Here is a 17,667-nt window from a genome sequence, read left to right on the forward strand (position 1 = left end):
AGAGAATCTGGAAACAGGAATGGAGTTAGGTAGAACTCAGTTTGCATATTAAGGCCAAAGTTCTGATGCCTGAATTTAGCTATTTTAGAATGACTTTGAATTACTCTTAGCTTTCATCACCTGGATTGACTAGATTGCATCACACATAAAGGGAAATCACACATGGACTGCTATATGTAATCACCTGCATTCAGGAGCCTGAATCTAGACCTGCCCAATTAGTCTGTATTTAATTGCTCAATGTGGGTAGAGCAGAGTTCCACAGATGGGAGATTCAAGTTTTGACACACTGCCACAGTTAGACTAACAACAATGAAATGAGGAATGTGTCCTAGTACAGCACAGCTGGTATGAAAGCTCAGGGGAATACAAAAGAAAGAAACCATACATTAAAGTGCAAAAAAGTGTGAAAATGCCTGTGAATTAAATATATTTAGTCAAGCCTGACATTAATCAAACTGCAAAGTAGTCCAGAAAGGAATTAAAAGAATTATTACAGTACAAACCTTTGATATGTACTGGATGCTTCTGAGCAAATCATGCTCTCCTTTCTTCTTCCGCATTCACACTGAAGATCAACCTGTTGTATCACAAAAGAGAGCAGCTTTTCTAAACTTTTGTCTTTTTATGGCCAAGGTGGGGTGTAAGGGAGGTTAAGTTTATTCCTTTAAAAAGTCACATTTTAGTGGAATAATGGCTAATTTAAACTGATGTAGAGGTTTTGGGTTTTTTACATCAGTAAGTTTATGGAAAACATGTCATGCTATTAATATACAAACATTTGTCACAACTGTTATGGGCTGATAATTAAACAATACAATTCTCCTGTGAGTTTGCTTCCTCTGAATTTTCTTTTGGTACCTAACCTTTGCAGAGCAGGACGTCGTCGGGCAGGGTGAAGAAGGATGACACGGAGCCATACAGGGATGATTACAATATAGCCTTGGAATAATACATGGCTGTTTACACTCTTCATCTATAAGACATTCTCCTTTATGACAGATTCTTTTACATTTGTGCATTCCACATTTTAACATTTGATTGCAGCGAAGGCCACAGGAAATGTCGGTGAGATGACAAGGAATGTTACTGCGCAGCTGGAAGAGGGGAGGAAAAAGATGACAACTAAAAAGGAAAAATTATAAATGCAGGTCTCAAAGTACTTTTACTGTTCACACCTTCATTTGGCACTGTCCACGCAAGAACTGCAATACTAAAATATCTTAGGACAAAGACTGAGTTTTTCTTTACATCATAGTCCAATATAGCAGTTGGTCTGAATGCATATGACATGAAAGATATACTTTCCTAATTTAATCACATTAAATTCAAGCTCCAGTTACATATCCCATTCCATGGAGGCCACAAAAAACCAAAATCTAACCCTACAGTCCCAGAACATTATTTAGTATTCAAAAACATTAAGAGTCTGGACTTACTTCATGCTTGCCCATACACCATTTCTGAGTGAGATAGGTACAGGGTGGACATTTCTCCTCACTATGACATGAATGGTACACTACAGTCACAGAAATATAAAGGCCAGCACAGTTTTATTAGCATACTTTAGTCAAATGCATTAAAGGAGACAGTCAAGACTACTAAACATGAGTTTGCATTTCAGAACAACACAATTCATGGGAAGTATGATGCTTCATGCAAGGTTAATCTGTTCTTTAAAGTACTCTTTAAAAATTATGATGGCAGGTTTTTTAGGTGAATATTATTCCACGTTTTCTAAATTAAATAGCGGAGAATTTTGTAACTTCTAAGCAGGGTTATACTATCAAGACAGAACTTGTCAGAACACAGATTTGACCTGTGCTGAATCTTTTGCGACCAGTCAAGGTAATTCCAAGGAATACAGAAACTAATTATGCACTAGATTATTCTACTGTTGCAATAGCACTTAATCTTTGGAATATAACATTTAGTGTGTAGAGACTATTAATAATGGTCAGAAAAAAATCCAGTGCTTTTATCAGTCATAAGTACCACTGCTAGGATTCATGGCAAGTATTTAGTTGGTTGGCTTTTAAACATAGACTTTTGGAAACATTCACAACTACTGAAAAAGCATCTAATAAAAAAGCAAACAGATTTTCAAACAGACCTATGTACACTTCTGTACATTTTGATTTAAAAGAAAACAAACCCAAAATGAACAAAAACCAGCAACAAAACAAAATAACCTAAGCAAAACCGAATGGCCTGACTCACCTGGATGATCACAGTCGTGTGGCCTGGTGCATGTTTTTTTACACTCTGGTGGCTGAGTGCCACAGGGCACAGGCGGGTAAATCACAGATTCACCACAATAACAAGTTAACTCGTCAAAACCTGAAAAAAATCCAAGTAAAATATATCCCAGTGGCTACATGTATTTGCACTTCACTACAAGAAGCCTTTCAATGACATGCAAATGTTTACTCCAGCTTCAAAGTTTTTTTATATTAAACACCACTCTGGTGAATTTATTGGCTTTTGTGGCTCCTCAAGACAACTTCATTAACATCACTTCATTAGGAACTATGCTGGCTTTGAGAGAGTGGTTCTCTGACAGCAACATTTTGAACTGGAGCAAGACAAATGCTCATATCAAGTTGAAAGCTGTTGCTGTTCTTTTACTTAAAAATGGGAATGTATCCCTTGAATTCCCTTCCAGCAAGCACACCATCCAAACCTCGTACTCTGAACTTCCCCATCATCACTTTTTCAGAGCAGTGGTTAGATTTGATCCTTTGCCAAGCCCTGCAGATGGTACTGGGAAGATTCCAGAGAAAAATAACCGAAGGCACAGCAGTTTGTAGACTTCTTCCTATAGTTTCTTCTGTATACTTGGTCATTTAGTATTGCATGCATCTTCATAAGCAGCTTATGAGCCTGTCCAAATACTTCAAAGGCCAATTTTGTATGTTTTGGAAGTTCTTTGTCTCAGGCAGTATGCATCCATTAAGGGCTTTTCCTGCTCAGCTTTCAAAGATTGCATTTAATAAACAGCTTATAATTTCTGTGATAAGCTACATCTATATTAGAATAGGAGACTGAGGAATAAAAGAATAAAACTGCTATCATATGTTAAGATGTTCCAGATCAACTAAAGGTTCTGCTATCAGAAGGAAGCATTCTTCTGTCTGCTTCAGGCCCAAATCAGAAAATTATTATCTACCTATTATAATGGTGCAAAATAATCAATATATGATCCCCTAGCTTTTAATAGGGTACATACCTGCCTAAAGCTATTGCACCAACTTAAATCTTTAAATAAATTAGCAGGAAAATTAATATCTGCTCCCTGTCAATCTATTTCTAGCAATTTAGTACTGATTTTCACCATCCAGAATGTGACCAGAAAGCCTAAGACACACATGACTGACTTCACTTCAGATAGTCCTGCCCAGAGAAAAATCACTAGTGTACCAAGTGGAAAAGTCTGAATTCTAAGCAGCTAAATAAAATCTGCCACATACTTCGATACCTTTAACAGATATTACATTGCTAAACAAGAGTTCCCTTAACTTTAAAATTCTAAACTGCTTTTTTACCTTGCATGATTCCTCAAATTTAAGTGATTGCTGGATCAACATACATACCAATATATTTCATTGTAATTCAACTTTAAGTATTAAAATCAAACAGTTAACTCATCTGAAATTAAATAACTTTCATGAAAAAACATAAAATCAAAGTTAGCTGCATATTCTTCAGGTTCTGTTCAATTTGGATCACATTCGTGTCCCACTCTGACCACTTCAGTGAAAAGATTTCTGTCATACATCAGAACTACCACACTCTTGCACGTAACTCACTTGTTTGCCAGCATGTTTGACAACTGCCCCGATGACAGGGTTCTTCACATCTGTGTAGCCCACAGTTGAGTTTACGACCACAAACCAAAGAACACTTATGTTCTGTGTCCTAGGGGAAGGCAAAAAAGCAGAAGTGAACTATAAACCCCATTGGTTTATTTTTCTCCGTAAGGTCACAACCTTCTAGTTGACAGAACTGTGTAGTGCAAAAAATAGCTTAGGCCTAATCTATACAGTTTTTCCATCACTCTATGGATACACAATTCAAAAAGTGGATTCTGGTAAGACCTCTGTTGCAGAGATATCTGCATCATAGCTTATGCTTCCTGTATTAAGCAATACCTTTCCCTTCCACATCCTCCCTGGAATCACTGTACTGACAAAAAGCACTTTTACGCTAATTTAATTGCATTTAGGCTGGAACATGGTTTTACATTTATAATGATGCCCACAAAGCAAATGCTGCAAAATAAATGCACACACAAACTTTTTGAGGATGACCAACACTGCAAGTAGAGTCTGAAGATGTACAAAAATGGAAAGATACAAAGGCAAAAAGCCTAACGTCACAATCAAAACCAAACACACATCACAACAAACAACTTTATAAAACCACATGTAAACTTACCACACAGCAAACTTCATTACACTTGTGTCGTCCACATGACCTTTTCTTGTTGCATCGCTTGTCACACATGAATGTAATAGCAGCTATTAAAAAGAAAATCAACTTTTACATCTCTGATTATGCCGAGAACAGCAGCTGCAATCACATTACAGTATTTATTACACTATATTCATTTAATCATGATAAATAATAATATGAACCAATATAAATTGCGAAATATGAATATATGTGTTTGATTATTCAATAAACAAAAAGAGAGTAGGTTTAGATTAGACACTAGAAAGAAGTTCTTCCCCGTGAGGCACTGGCACAGGGTGCCCAGAGAGGCTGTGGCTGCCCCATCCCTGGCAGTGTTCAAGGCCAGGTTGGACACAGGGGCTTGGAGCAACCTGCTCTAGTGGAAGGTGTCCCTGCCCATGGCAGGGGGTTAGAACTGGAGGAGCTTTAAGGTCCCTTCCAACCCAAACCATTGTACGATTATGCTGAGGCTGCTGCAGAGCATGATCTAGAAGAGACTAACAGAGCAAGCAAACTTTAAAATTACTTGCTCTCCCACACTAATTCCCTATGTGAACACTTGACTTCCTTTAAACAAACACTTGTTCAAAAGGATTTTGGAGAGCAGAATACATGAATCTAGCTGATTTCACATTAGTCTTTACACCATAAACTCTGCAAAATAGAATACAAAATAGGATATCCTGATACATCAGCGTACCACAAACATCCAAGTTAAGACTGCTCAAATTGGTAAGGCATTAAAAGTCAGCTAAATACAATTACTGCTGATATGCTCATGAAACTAGTGCTAACAAATAACATCCTCATCCACAAGCAACAAAAGCAATCGCTTCTGGATTCTGAAGAGTAAAGTTTTCACAGACAAAAGCTCAAATTAAGAAATACATATATTACTTCCTTATGTATCTTGTAAATGAGTACCTCAGTATGACATGGGTCCATCAAGTAAACATTTTACTGAGGTGAATTTTGAGTTGCTACATCCAGAATACCAACAAGCGTCAAATGGCAACTCCCTGCCAAGCCCAGATACAAAGATCAGCAGCATACAACTGTGAAGCAGAAGCAAAGATTGGATTTCCCCAGGAAATTGGACAAGAGCAAAGCAAAGGCATTAGTTTGCATGAGTTGTGTATGCTGACCCCAAGATATGCAGGATGGAGAGGGGGCAACCTAGGGAGCATGGCAGGTAGCATAAGAAACTGTTCAAATCAAAGTAAACAGCTTGTCTGGAATTTTTGAGCTCAAATGCTGAAGAAGTCTTCCCTTGTGTAGAAGCTGGACAGAAATGAAAGAGGTTCAATTCAAACCTCTTCCCCAAAAGGAGCAGCATCTCAAGAAATGACCAACTTATCACAGAAGTACGGATAGAAGAAGCAGTACTGATCAGCTGTTTGCCAAAGTCATCAATCAAATCCAAAATTACCATGAGCTGTGGATCATTTTCAAAACAATTTCACATTATATATGTAAAGTAACACTGTACCTTTATTTCTGAGGAGAGCACATGGGACTTCCTAGGAAATAAGCAGGGAGCCATGAGGTTAAAACAGATGAAACAGCAAACTTATTTAGAAAACAACTAGTCACATGAAGCAGCAGCACTCTCAGTTTCCATGTGTATAACACTTCTCTATGCAAAAGTGAAATAAAAGCTGGAAAAAAATCCTCAAATCTTTTAAAACAATACTTTTTCCTTAGAGATTCAACACAAATTTAAAACAAAAATGTAGTTCTATATTGCCCAGCTAATTCAGCAGATAAAGCTGTGAAGTGACAAAACCAGGTTTTTCCTAAGAAACCAAAAGAGCTCTCCTAGAGAATCGTGACAAGAGTGCACGAATTTGACCAACTGTTCCAAAAATGCAAGTCTGACTTGATGTAAAAACCAGAGAGTGAAGTAAAATCTCATGATCAAAGAAACTTTATATAGATTAAAGACTTCAACATGAAAATAAAAGGTGAAAGATGAAAAGAACACTGTTGATTGACTACATTTGAACCTTCAGTCATCACAACTTCACATTCCGAGTTGTCATTTCTAGGCATCGCATTTTTCATGACCAATTTAAATTATCACTGTAGTTCACTCATACTTTTTTAAGAAGCAGTTTTCTGGTGTCTGAGAAGCTGCATGAACTAAAACCCAAACCTCACTACTTAGTTTCAGGCCTCAAAATGAAAGATAATCTGAAGCCTTCTACCCCATAACTACCTTCAGCAAACTTGCAGGAGAAAACTGTTCCAGCCTCAAGCAAAGTCTAGGTACTTAGATATTTTAATATTCAGAAGCCATCTCTACCTATAGGTCTGCAACAGGTCAGAAAAGTCACCAAGGCTCCTGTGATAGTAGCCAAAGACTTCAAAGGTGTGATTACAGAAATCACTATATAAAAATATACTAATTATTATATAACAATTGCTGAGAATCTGCTGGGTCACTGTAGAAATGTATGAAGAATGGGGACCAGTAAAAACTCCATATTCCCTCCAAAAAAATTCCACAACAAATCTACAGTCTATTACTGTGAGTTTTAGTTAGCTTTTTCTGTTAGGCTCCCTTTCTTCTCGCATTTTACATCACCCTTGGTAAAACTACCATCCTTTCTTGCTATATAAATACTACAGGATGCAACACAGGATTTACAGAGAGCCTAAACAGAATTCCGTGTACACTCTGCAAAAATACTTCCAAAAACTGCCTTCACAGTAAGTGACCTAGGTTAGCACTTCCCAGTATGATCTAGTTAGCATCTATCAGTTAGTATACAATGGAGGACCTTGCAACTAAGGAGCACAGCACTTCTTAGCTTTCTTCTCCTCAACTTCATTTCCTTTTTCTCCCCAGCTTTAAAAGCCAACAAAGATTACATGTTGCCATGATCCAGCTTTATACACTCACCTTTTTTTTGAAGCCACACCTACAATAAATATTTGATGTGCGAGAACAAGGTCTACACTCTCCTTCATGGCAAAGGCTTTCACACGTGTGAATGAACTCTAGTAAAATGAAAATACAAAGATTAACAATTAATAACAGAAGAAAATCAATGACCTGGAACTTGACATTTACCAGGAGTATCAGTGGTCAAAGACACTAAGCTTATGCGCAGCTGGGTTTCCAGACAAAGTAATTACTTTGAGTTAAATGTGCATAAAATTGTCATTCTTTTCACCTTTTAAATCACAGAATCCAGGATTAAATCCAGCAGTTTTAACTAATTTTTTCTTCCTTTTCAGCTTAAAAGAATGACTTATTATGCATAACTTCACTTACTAGGTTGACTGAAATTCAACTGAAAGCTAAATTGCTCACTACCTCAGTCCTTGGACTGAGAGAACAGATCAATCTTTAAAAAGAAACTCTCATCTTGACAGCACTGGTCTCACTCCTTTCTGAAACCTAATAAATCACAATTAAATATGGGATAAATCACAATTAAATAGCCTGTGAAACTGAAGCTTCACACAGTCTCAAAGTTAAATACACTTGAGTTACTTAATGCACCCATTGAAGTGTCAAATTGCTTCTGCACATAACTTTCTCCAACTTTCCAATGCTACTTTTTACTCTTTAATGCTCTTACAGCAGCAGGAAATGAGTATTTACTGGAGGCATTTGAACAAAATCATTTATCTCTATCAGTCTCCACATCTCTGTCAAAAATCTAGGTGGGCTTTTAAAAGACATAAGTACATACTACTTTCTGGAAATTCCTATAGCTTTATTCTTCTACCAATATAGGAAAGGCACACGTAAACAAAATTTAAAAGGCTAGGTAGTGTTAGTGCTTTACAGACAGATGTATTTCCTGATCATTATGAACAGCCAGACTGCAGGTTCTGAAGTGGCTTTTACCCTCAGTTTGGTTAAAACCCAAAATCATTGATCAAGTATCAAAGTCCAGTACTGAATGAAACATTTAAGGACCACTTTTTTCTTCCTTTCTTTTTTAAACAATCAGATAATTTGAATATTCTGAAGCAGAAAGTTCTCATTACCATAGCTACCGCAAGGAAGAGGTTTGCCACATGTTTTCCCACATGAGGGGATAGGATCTGTGCAGACTTTGCGTTCAACACATCCTAGTTCTAGTAACTTGCTGAGAGGAGTCTGACCACAGGGACAGCGATACACTACTTGTGGAAGTCGTGGACAGAGCTGGCAAGGCTGAGGATGGCACACTTGTGTGCAGTTGTGCCTCCCACAATTTAGTTTTCTGGGGAAAAGAAGGAAGAAAAGAAAAAAGGCAGGTTATCTGAGGGTATCATGATCACATACTGTGAATAAAATAACCTTTACTTTTCAAAAGCCTAAATTATAGTGACCTTACTTGCCACATATATTCTGACATGAGAAATTCCCAAATCCATCAGAGAACTCTTCCTTCGTCCCACACAATACTTCCTTAAAGTTGTTTCCACAGTAACACACTGAAAAAAGATGTTATTTCACAGAAAATGAGAAAGAGAATATCAGTGACAGAACACCTCCAGCAGTACAGGGAATAAAAAATGTGCAAAATTATTAGTCAGTCTTTAGAAAGATCATTCAGTTGGTGTTCTTTAGATTAATTTCAGCAATAGAGGTTTCTCAGTCCTACAGAAGCAGGAATTCATGGTTTATTTGTTTTGATAAGGAGATAAAAACTAAAGGGTAAGTACTATCTGCACAAAAAAAGCTTACTTATTAAAGCAGTACGCATAACTAGTTAGTTATTAACTTCATTTAGAAAACTAACTTTCAGTTTTGTGTATAAACTGTTCAACAAATATGTGTTTGTTATACTGGCACACAAACTTGGACTATTTAATCTCCATTCAGGACCAAGTTTATAAAGTTTTAACAGAAATCATGAGGAGTTTGTTGAAATGTGCTTTCTTATACCTCTTTCTATTCTTTTTCCATGTACTGTTTAATCAAGCCTCCGGAATTTTAGTAAAAGATTAAGCAGGCTCATAGGACAATTCAGGTCAGAAAGGCTCTCGGGGGACCAGCTAGTCCAAGCCCTTGCTGAAAGCACAGTCAGCAACAAGATCAGAGCACATTACCCAGTGTTTTATTCAGTTGGGTCTTGAAAACCTCCAAGTTTCCCAGAATAGAGTTTTTCCTTATAGCTAGTTATAATGTTTCAACTTAGGCTCATTGTCTCTCATCTTCCCCCCATACAGAGCCTGTTTCTGTCTTCTTGATTAGCTCCTATCACCCACTGAAAAGCCACTACTCAGCCTTTGCAAGCTAACAGAGACCAGTACCAGCAGCCTGCCCCAATAGGGCACATGCTCCAACAGCCTCATCATCTTTGCAGGATTCTTTCTAGTCATGTTTATATTCTTCTTTAAATACATACTGATGCTGACATTTTGCATTTTCTAAATATTCTAGCAGTAGATTTTGGGTTTGTTAGCTAAGAATAAAGCACCTGCTTCTTGGTACTGGTTTGTCTGGGGTCTTGTTTTCATAGTATAAAGTGGATATACACAAGGCATTCCGACACTTACCTTGCTGTACTGTTAATTGGCACGGTGAACATTTTCCTGCATGGCACACTTGAGTACAGCTGTGCTTACCACAGTTCAAAGTATTTCCACATACATTAGAACAATGGATTTTTGTTGATTGGCCACAGCGAACTGAATGACTGTGGAGAAATGACACCATAATCTATCAGCTACCTTAACATAGAATCACAGAATGGTTTGGGTTGGAAAGGACCTGAAGATCATCCAGTTCCAACCCCCTGCCATGGGCAGGGACACCACATATTAAACCATGTCACCCGAGGCTCTGTCCAGCCTGGCCTTGAACACTGCCAGGGATGGAGCATTCACAACTTCCTTGGGCAACCCACTGCAGTGCCTCACCACCCTCACAGTAAAGTAATACCCAGGGAGCATTTATTAAAAAGGAAAATACCTTTTGATTTTGCATTCTGGCTGGCCTCATACAATGGCTGTAAAAGTTACTATTTCAAATGTATATTTAAAACATCTTAAAGTCAGAGGTGCAATATCATACATCTTGGATGCTAATAAGGTACAGATAAAATGCTATTTAGAAGCAAGCTTAAAGTATTAAATGCAGTATCACAAAAATCAGCAATCTGGTTAAAGTATCCACAATCAGTTCTAGGTAACTAGAATAGGGACTCAGAAGGCTCAGAACAACCGAATGTGAGAGATCACAGGTACTACAGGCAGTAGAGTCTTGCTGTTGGCAATGACACCTATATGTGTCAAACACAGTAAGTTCTGTAATATATTACAGACATCTCTCTTGTTAGTGGTACAGCTTCCCAGAAATGTACATGTTAGTTTTGGAATTCTTATTTCTGGAAAGGAATAACTCAACACTACATTCCACTGAGATAGAAAAGGTGTGAACCTTTTCCCACTTCTGTGTCTTCTACAAAATAAAATAAACACTAGAATGGGATTTTAAAACCAAATCAACTCCCAGACTGCTTGGACAATTCAGCTACACATACCACAAACTGATTTTAACATGGATAACTTTTAATTATATATATTTTTTCTTAAAAGATTAAAATTTCATTTTTTTAAATATAAAATTCTCCAAATGATTTTAGTGCACAAATAGAAGTTACAGCTTAGAACAAACTTTCTTCTGTAAACTTTTAATAAACTATAAGAAGGAAAAATCTTATTACGTAAACTTTTAATAAACTATTCTTACACAAACTCCTGGGTTTATAACAGAAGCGTTCTCACCTTGTTTGTCCACATTCACATGTTTTTGTCACAAAGGCTGGGCACGAAGGGCAAGGTCCTGGATGGCACAGGCTTAAAAATAAGTCAAAAAAAAGAAAAGCAAATAAAATTGTAAAGTTAACATTAGGTTTACTACCGTCCCAGAGAAAAAAATCCACTATGACCCAATCTGCAGTGTATTGTCAGAATTGTCAGTGGTGCTTCTTTTCTTGTGTTAATAATGCTTTCATACACCCTGCAGTGTACGAAAGCGTTATTAACACAAGAAAAGAAACAACACTACATTATTACAGTTGCAGTAGTCTCACATGTCACTTACACTGAAGAAAAACTTCAGTATTCCTGCTGCTGTCAAATCACCAGTAACAATGCTACTAACACATTTCATAGTTTGCATTTCATCAGCAGACACGCACCAACTGTGTTCATCACCAGTAACACTCAAAACAAGCATCACATGTCCAAGCCATTAATACATTTCTTTCTTCAGTGATCTTAGACTAGAAACAAAAACTTCTCTATGAATTTCTTCTTTTGAGGTGATGGCTTTATCTTTGAACTCAGCATTTCTAGCACCACCAGTAAGAGCTGTTGTTCCTCTACCTGTAAGGTAACGTGTGGGACAAGCAGCAAGTCTGCCTCAGTTTTCTTTCTCACCATCAAGCACATCACCTGAGTGTCATCAACGCCAGTCCTTTAGTTGATTATTAGATCTTACCTCCTACTTCAAGAAACCCTAGGTGGTTCCTATCTGCATACAAGACCTCTGCTGGGCACAGATAAGCCCAGGTTTGTGAATTTATACTTAAATAACTTGTCTGCACTCTTCCTTAGCCACCTCCTACTTCCACTCGTTTGCAGATACAGCAACTCTTGTATGGAGCAATTATTACTGGCCAGGACTGACCAGCTTAGATGTATTAGTCAAAAGGAAAACAAAATAAAAGCACAAAACACACAAAAAACCCCCATAAGACTACACAATTACACGGCAAACTAAATTCCCCAAGTACAACTGCTATGCCAGTACAATTAGTTTATTAGTATAATTAGTTTATTAGTTACTATACCCATATACAACATAATTGAGGCAAAAGCCCCTCTCCAGGTTTCTTGTAGCCCCTTTAGGCACTGGAGCTGCTCTAAGGTCTCCCCTTCAGGAGCCTTCTCTTCTCCAGGCTGACCCAGCCCAGCTCTCTCAGCCTGGCTCCAGAGCAGAGCTGCTCCAGCCCTCGCAGCAGCTCCATAGGTGGCCTCCTCTGGACTCGCTCCAGCAGCTCCACGTCCCTCTTAAGTTGTTGCCCCAGAGCTGAACACAGCACTCCAGGCACACAGTACTTCAGTGGAGCAGAGGGAAAGAATCTAACATATTTTCATGTGTGGGAAAGAAGTAGTAAAAGTACAGAAATATTCTTTCATTCAACAAGATGCTGAAATAGATTTGAAACAGACCACATTAAGTAAAAAGTTCAGAGGAAAGTTCTAGTGAGGTTCTGAGTTTTAGTTAACCTTGGAAACAGTTTAAGATGACAGTCTATTTGTTGGAATGACTGAAGTTCTTGATTGTGTACCAAGAGCAGAAACAATTGCTTCTGACTATTAAGCATGTCTCAAAACAGAAATATGAACAGGCATTATGGACCAGCTTCCATACATGGAAAATTAAGCTGGATACACTAGAAACAACATATAATTTATTTTTCTGACTAGCAAGCTTATTCACACAAACAAAAAGCCTGACTAATGCTGTTAACCTTATCAGTATCACCACACTTCTAAAAAAAACATCTAAAAGAATTGCACCTTCTTGCCTCTCTTCACTGAATTATGCTGATAAATGTCAGCAAAACCAATCTGAGTTATATATACTGGTTAAGGTCTCCATGAGGGATTCTGGTTCAACCATCTGGTGGTCTCAACAAGTAGATAAATACATAAAATACCCTCTTATCCTCAGCAGTTTACAAGCCAAAGGAAAGAAAAAGAAACAAAGGATAGAAGTAAGCAGTCCTTCAGTTTAACCAAGTACCACTGCTCTTGGATTAAGATATACAAACACACAGGAAAAGCAGCACCTAAAATGCCTGGACCACTGGATACACAATTAAAGTTACCTCTATTCACTATTACTTCTCTGCTTCAAGTAAGGTTTTTGAAACCAAGTCAGGCAGCTGGATGAGTTCCTAAAATGATGGAAATGTCGCTACAACTATTGTTGTTGACCTCCTGTTCATTCTCATATGAACTCACCTTTGACATACAAACACAAATAGCCTCCATTTTTTCCAGGCTTCATTTGACCTATAAACCAAATATACCTCTAACCATATCCTATAGACAAAAAATATCCAACTGTAGCCTTCAGAAATTTTCTCTAGATCATTTCAATATTCGTATGATCAACATCTACTTACATGTTACAAAGATGCGGACAGTCCAAACCCTGTCTCTTCTTTCCACAAAGTTCCCCACAGCTATGTGGGATTTCATTTCTATTCCATTCAGGATTGTGCACCTTACCTAAACCATGTCAAAAACAAAACCATATTTATTGCCTTGAATACAATATTGAATTGGTGAAAATATCACACCAAAAAGCTGTATTTTCAATACTGGCAGTAGTCATCTTTGAAAAACAAAATTATTTAAGTTATGTCATTTTAATTCTTTTAGTACACCTTTCTATATTCTGCAAGTTGCAAGTAGGAAAACACAAATAAACAATACAGATGGCATTTATTCACCTGAGTATCAATTAAACTAGTCGAATACAAGGGAAAATCCTGAATATTAGAAGATTCAGAAGAAAAAGATGCTCGGAATTTCCTCATAAGATGATGAAAAACTCAACACTTAACCACACTCAACACATAGTACTTTCCATCAAATAGAAGACAGCTTTGCATAAGCAAGTCATACTGTTAATGTAAATGCCATACTGTTAATGTAAATATGCCATACTGTTAATGTAAAATGCCATGCTGTTAATGTAAAATTATCTATAGAATATTAAAATCTCATGTTCAAACATGGTAATCTTAACCCCATGGACAACTTGAGGTTCCTAATGTAGATCTCCCAAAACTATGAAATAGTCTTTAACCCTGGGCAAAATTTCTTTCCTATTTAATACAATGACGACCTGTCTTAAAAGTGTATTTTCATTTCAAATCAAAGCGTTTGTTCTACCTGAATTTTTATCCCTGTACTCCTAAGATTTCACACATTTTTATACAAACCTCTAGTGCTACCTGCATTGCTCTTACCTGACTCACACATTTAGATAAGAGAACTTTAGACAAATTGTTACCTATTACAGCATAAATCTAGTTTCTTTAGGACAAGTTCACTGACTCTCAGATCCTGTCTCAATTCTAGAATACTGGTTTGTAGCAAGCCAGGTGAAACTTTCCAGTGACTCTCACTTAAGGAAGGGAAAGTTACACAGAATCACCACAAATTTCAGAAGTGTAAATCTCAAACAAAATGTATTTGCACATATGCAATTAAGTAACATAATGCCTTTCTCCCTTTCTGTCATATACTTAAGGCTTAGTGAATGTGGTACTTGCCTCATCTCCCTCTTTTATTAAACATGTATCTACATAAAGATCTGAAAAATCTGAATATTATTTCCTATTTAACTTGTATGTGTCCCTGATCAACATAAATGACAAAACTGGTAAAGCAATTTAAAGGTTAAGATAGTTGCATACTTGAATTGTGTATTATTTTGGTGTATCTTACCACAAAGAATGACAACACATGAAATGTTATTTCAGGCCTTCTACAGAAGGAAAGCTTGTAGGATAGCGACCTGATTCTATCATTGCTCCATAAAACCTATTTTTACATAGTGATATGAACATGTTTATCACTTCTGATTTAGTATTTAATTTTTTAAATGTTTTAAGCAACATATGTATGATTCTCTGCACAACCACCTTCCAGTGTCAAGACGCTTTTAAACAAGGTTAATTTCAGGGATGTAGACAAACAAGCAGCAATAGCAGAATTCAAATTAAAAGAATCAAAATGACAAAATCTTTGTTCTTTGCAAAAACAAGAAACTCACCACAGAAACAAGTGTAAGTTTTAGGAACTTGCATGGAAGCATTCTGACAAGCTGGACATCTCCAACCACTATTCCCATCTGCAGACAAAAATAATAAAGATAAACATGACTTGAAGTAAATAAAGGAGCTGATTTGCAAGCTTGGAGCAAGTGCTCTCGCCTTGTTTCTTAACACAGCTGCAACCAAACCAGACGTGGTGAGAAAGCAGGTTAATAAAAATGCATTTTATACTATATCAAGATATAGAGGTACTTCATCCGACCAGGCTCCAACTTTATATAGAGGCAATATTACAATTCCACTTTTTCTATTATCATGGTATAAGACATTCCACTAGACCACAGAGAGTCTTTAACATATCTAAAGATGTGAGAAAAGAAACTGTTGAAGTGGGGGAAATCGGTGAGAAAAATACAATTACCTACAGTCTTAGGCACCACCTGCATATTCCTTTTCATTATCCTCCAATGTTACAAGCTTACATGTCTTGTTGAAGACCAATTCAGTATTGCTTCATGTCCAGAATACACTGGTGCTACATAAACCAGAACGATCTACTTTACATTCATTTCAAGGTGACAATACCTAGGTATTGACTAGGATATTATTCTTCAAGCTGGTATTTTATTAAAGGGTAGTTTTCTTGCTTCTGCATTTCAGGAGGGGGTTGGATAGCAGTAAAGGAAGAAATACAGTGTAAGGAATACAATGTTGATGAAGATGTTTCCAAAATTCAGCACATATCTGGCTATGAAGAATACCAGTGTAAGCACACTACTGAACACAAAGGGGGAGACATTTTTCTATCTGTACAGACAGATATAAAAATACATAAACTGATTAGCTCTTACTGTCTCTCTCAACCAGTGCTGGTAAATTAATAAAGCTGTGATTTTGGAACTGTTTCTTGCTATTAAGAAATTTGATTGAGATTTATGATGTTCTCATATTATGAATGCAGGAGGGATTGCAAACAGTAAACCCTATGTGACACAATCACTGCACTGCAATGATAGGCACACCTACGTCTGCTATCACCAGGATTGGAGACTTCCTGCATTAACCATCATAACGCACACTGGGAATGATCATTTGCTTTGCCACTCTTGAAATGCAAATCTAAAGCACGTCTGTTCCTTTCAGTGGGTGCTTATTCATACCCCTCGTCATCCTGGCTTCTATCACTGTGCCACCAAGAGTGGCAGAGAGCTTTCTCTGCTGCAGAGAGCTATACAATTATGGGCTGAGCAGCTGCAGGACAGTGGCACAAGCAGTATGCTCCCATCTTCATGCTCAAGACCAATCTATGTTTCCTGACCAAGATTTCTTTATGTATTTGACTGCTACAGATTGAAGCATCTCAGAAAGAAGTGTTAAAAGCTACAGGTAAAAACTGGCAGCAGGAAACTGAAAGGGGTATCTGCTGACAAAGCTTTTAGCATCTTACATGTTCCCTCCCAAAGCTAGCATAATAAACCCTAAGGGATTCCCTAGGGGATTACTCTGTAAAGTATACTTCACTATTAACAACATCATTTCTTTCACTGTTATTCCATGTTATGCTTTTCAAGGTAAGCCTATCATAAAGCTTCAGGAGACCAGTAGAAGGCCTCTCCTATTAACATCTCTCCCAGAGCAGGATACTCAGTCCTTTACAAACAACAGTTTCTCTAGAGTTGAGGGAAGGTCCTTGTAAAATAGGAACCTTTTACTGAGCAAAACAGACTTTCAAGATATATTTTGCTCTTCTTAATCACTGATTATCCTTTGTTCCTCTAAGAGGGGCATGTGGATCCACCCACAAGGAACATGCACAGTTGCTTTCCTCTATAAATAGAAGAAATAAGTTTTCTTCCTGGATTCAGATGCAATTACAGTAGGGTAGAATGACAGTGGGATGACTCCTGACATCTACATTACAGTCCTGTAACCACTCCTTACAAATCGTGATTACTGAAGAAAGTGGGAATGACAATGACCCTACAGAATGATAATTCCACTCTCATGAATCTTCTCATTAATAGGATCAAAGTACACAGAATTCCAACCAAAAGCATCAAAAGGACAGCTATCTTTATGTGTGGTAGCATGCCCAGAACCCTGCCCCTTCCTGCATGCCTGTTGTCATAAAGGCACAATGAACAACCTTCTCAGTTTCCAGCATCCTAAAGGATTAAGAGGCTCAAAAGAACCTTGAGTAGGAAGAGCTGGGAATTATATATATAGACTAGAGATCTTTATGTGCAGTTTCAAACAAGCAACTTTCCTCTTTACATGCTCGCCTAGATGAGTCACAGGTAATTACATAAGAAAGGATCCAGACACATCTGCTAGAATAAAGTGAATGCTAGCAGGCTGCATTTCCAAAGGCAGCAGTATGGCAGGAATTTTCCACACATAC

The 17,667-nt window shown here is 37.4% G+C and overlaps 1 protein-coding gene across 7 annotated transcripts in view; it reads right to left on the reverse strand.

Moving 5' to 3' along the window:
- The window catches only part of NFX1 (nuclear transcription factor, X-box binding 1), a 51,093-nt gene that overhangs the window by 20,936 nt on the left and 12,490 nt on the right, over positions 1–17,667 (reverse strand). For all 7 annotated transcript variants that reach the window (XR_003991394.1, XR_003991393.1, XR_003991391.1 and 4 more), the window contains exons 4-17: positions 15,266–15,343; positions 13,605–13,710; positions 11,191–11,262; positions 9,961–10,100; positions 8,793–8,892; positions 8,461–8,678; positions 7,361–7,458; positions 5,945–5,975; positions 4,438–4,520; positions 3,810–3,918; positions 2,221–2,340; positions 1,440–1,519; positions 867–1,097; positions 507–580 (exon numbers count right to left, since the gene is read on the reverse strand). Coding sequence is in view for 3 of the 7 variants with exons in the window: in XM_030485777.1 (XP_030341637.1) it covers positions 507–580; positions 867–1,097; positions 1,440–1,519; positions 2,221–2,340; positions 3,810–3,918; positions 4,438–4,520; positions 5,945–5,975; positions 7,361–7,458; positions 8,461–8,678; positions 8,793–8,892; positions 9,961–10,100; positions 11,191–11,262; positions 13,605–13,710; positions 15,266–15,343 (1,540 nt within the window). In the remaining 4 variants the exon portion in view is untranslated. The remainder of the gene's footprint in view (positions 1–506; positions 581–866; positions 1,098–1,439; positions 1,520–2,220; positions 2,341–3,809; positions 3,919–4,437; positions 4,521–5,944; positions 5,976–7,360; positions 7,459–8,460; positions 8,679–8,792; positions 8,893–9,960; positions 10,101–11,190; positions 11,263–13,604; positions 13,711–15,265; positions 15,344–17,667) is intronic.

The sequence above is a fragment of the Strigops habroptila genome, chromosome 1, assembly GCF_004027225.2.
Source record: "Strigops habroptila isolate Jane chromosome 1, bStrHab1.2.pri, whole genome shotgun sequence".
Taxonomy (NCBI): Eukaryota; Metazoa; Chordata; class Aves; order Psittaciformes; family Psittacidae; genus Strigops; species Strigops habroptila.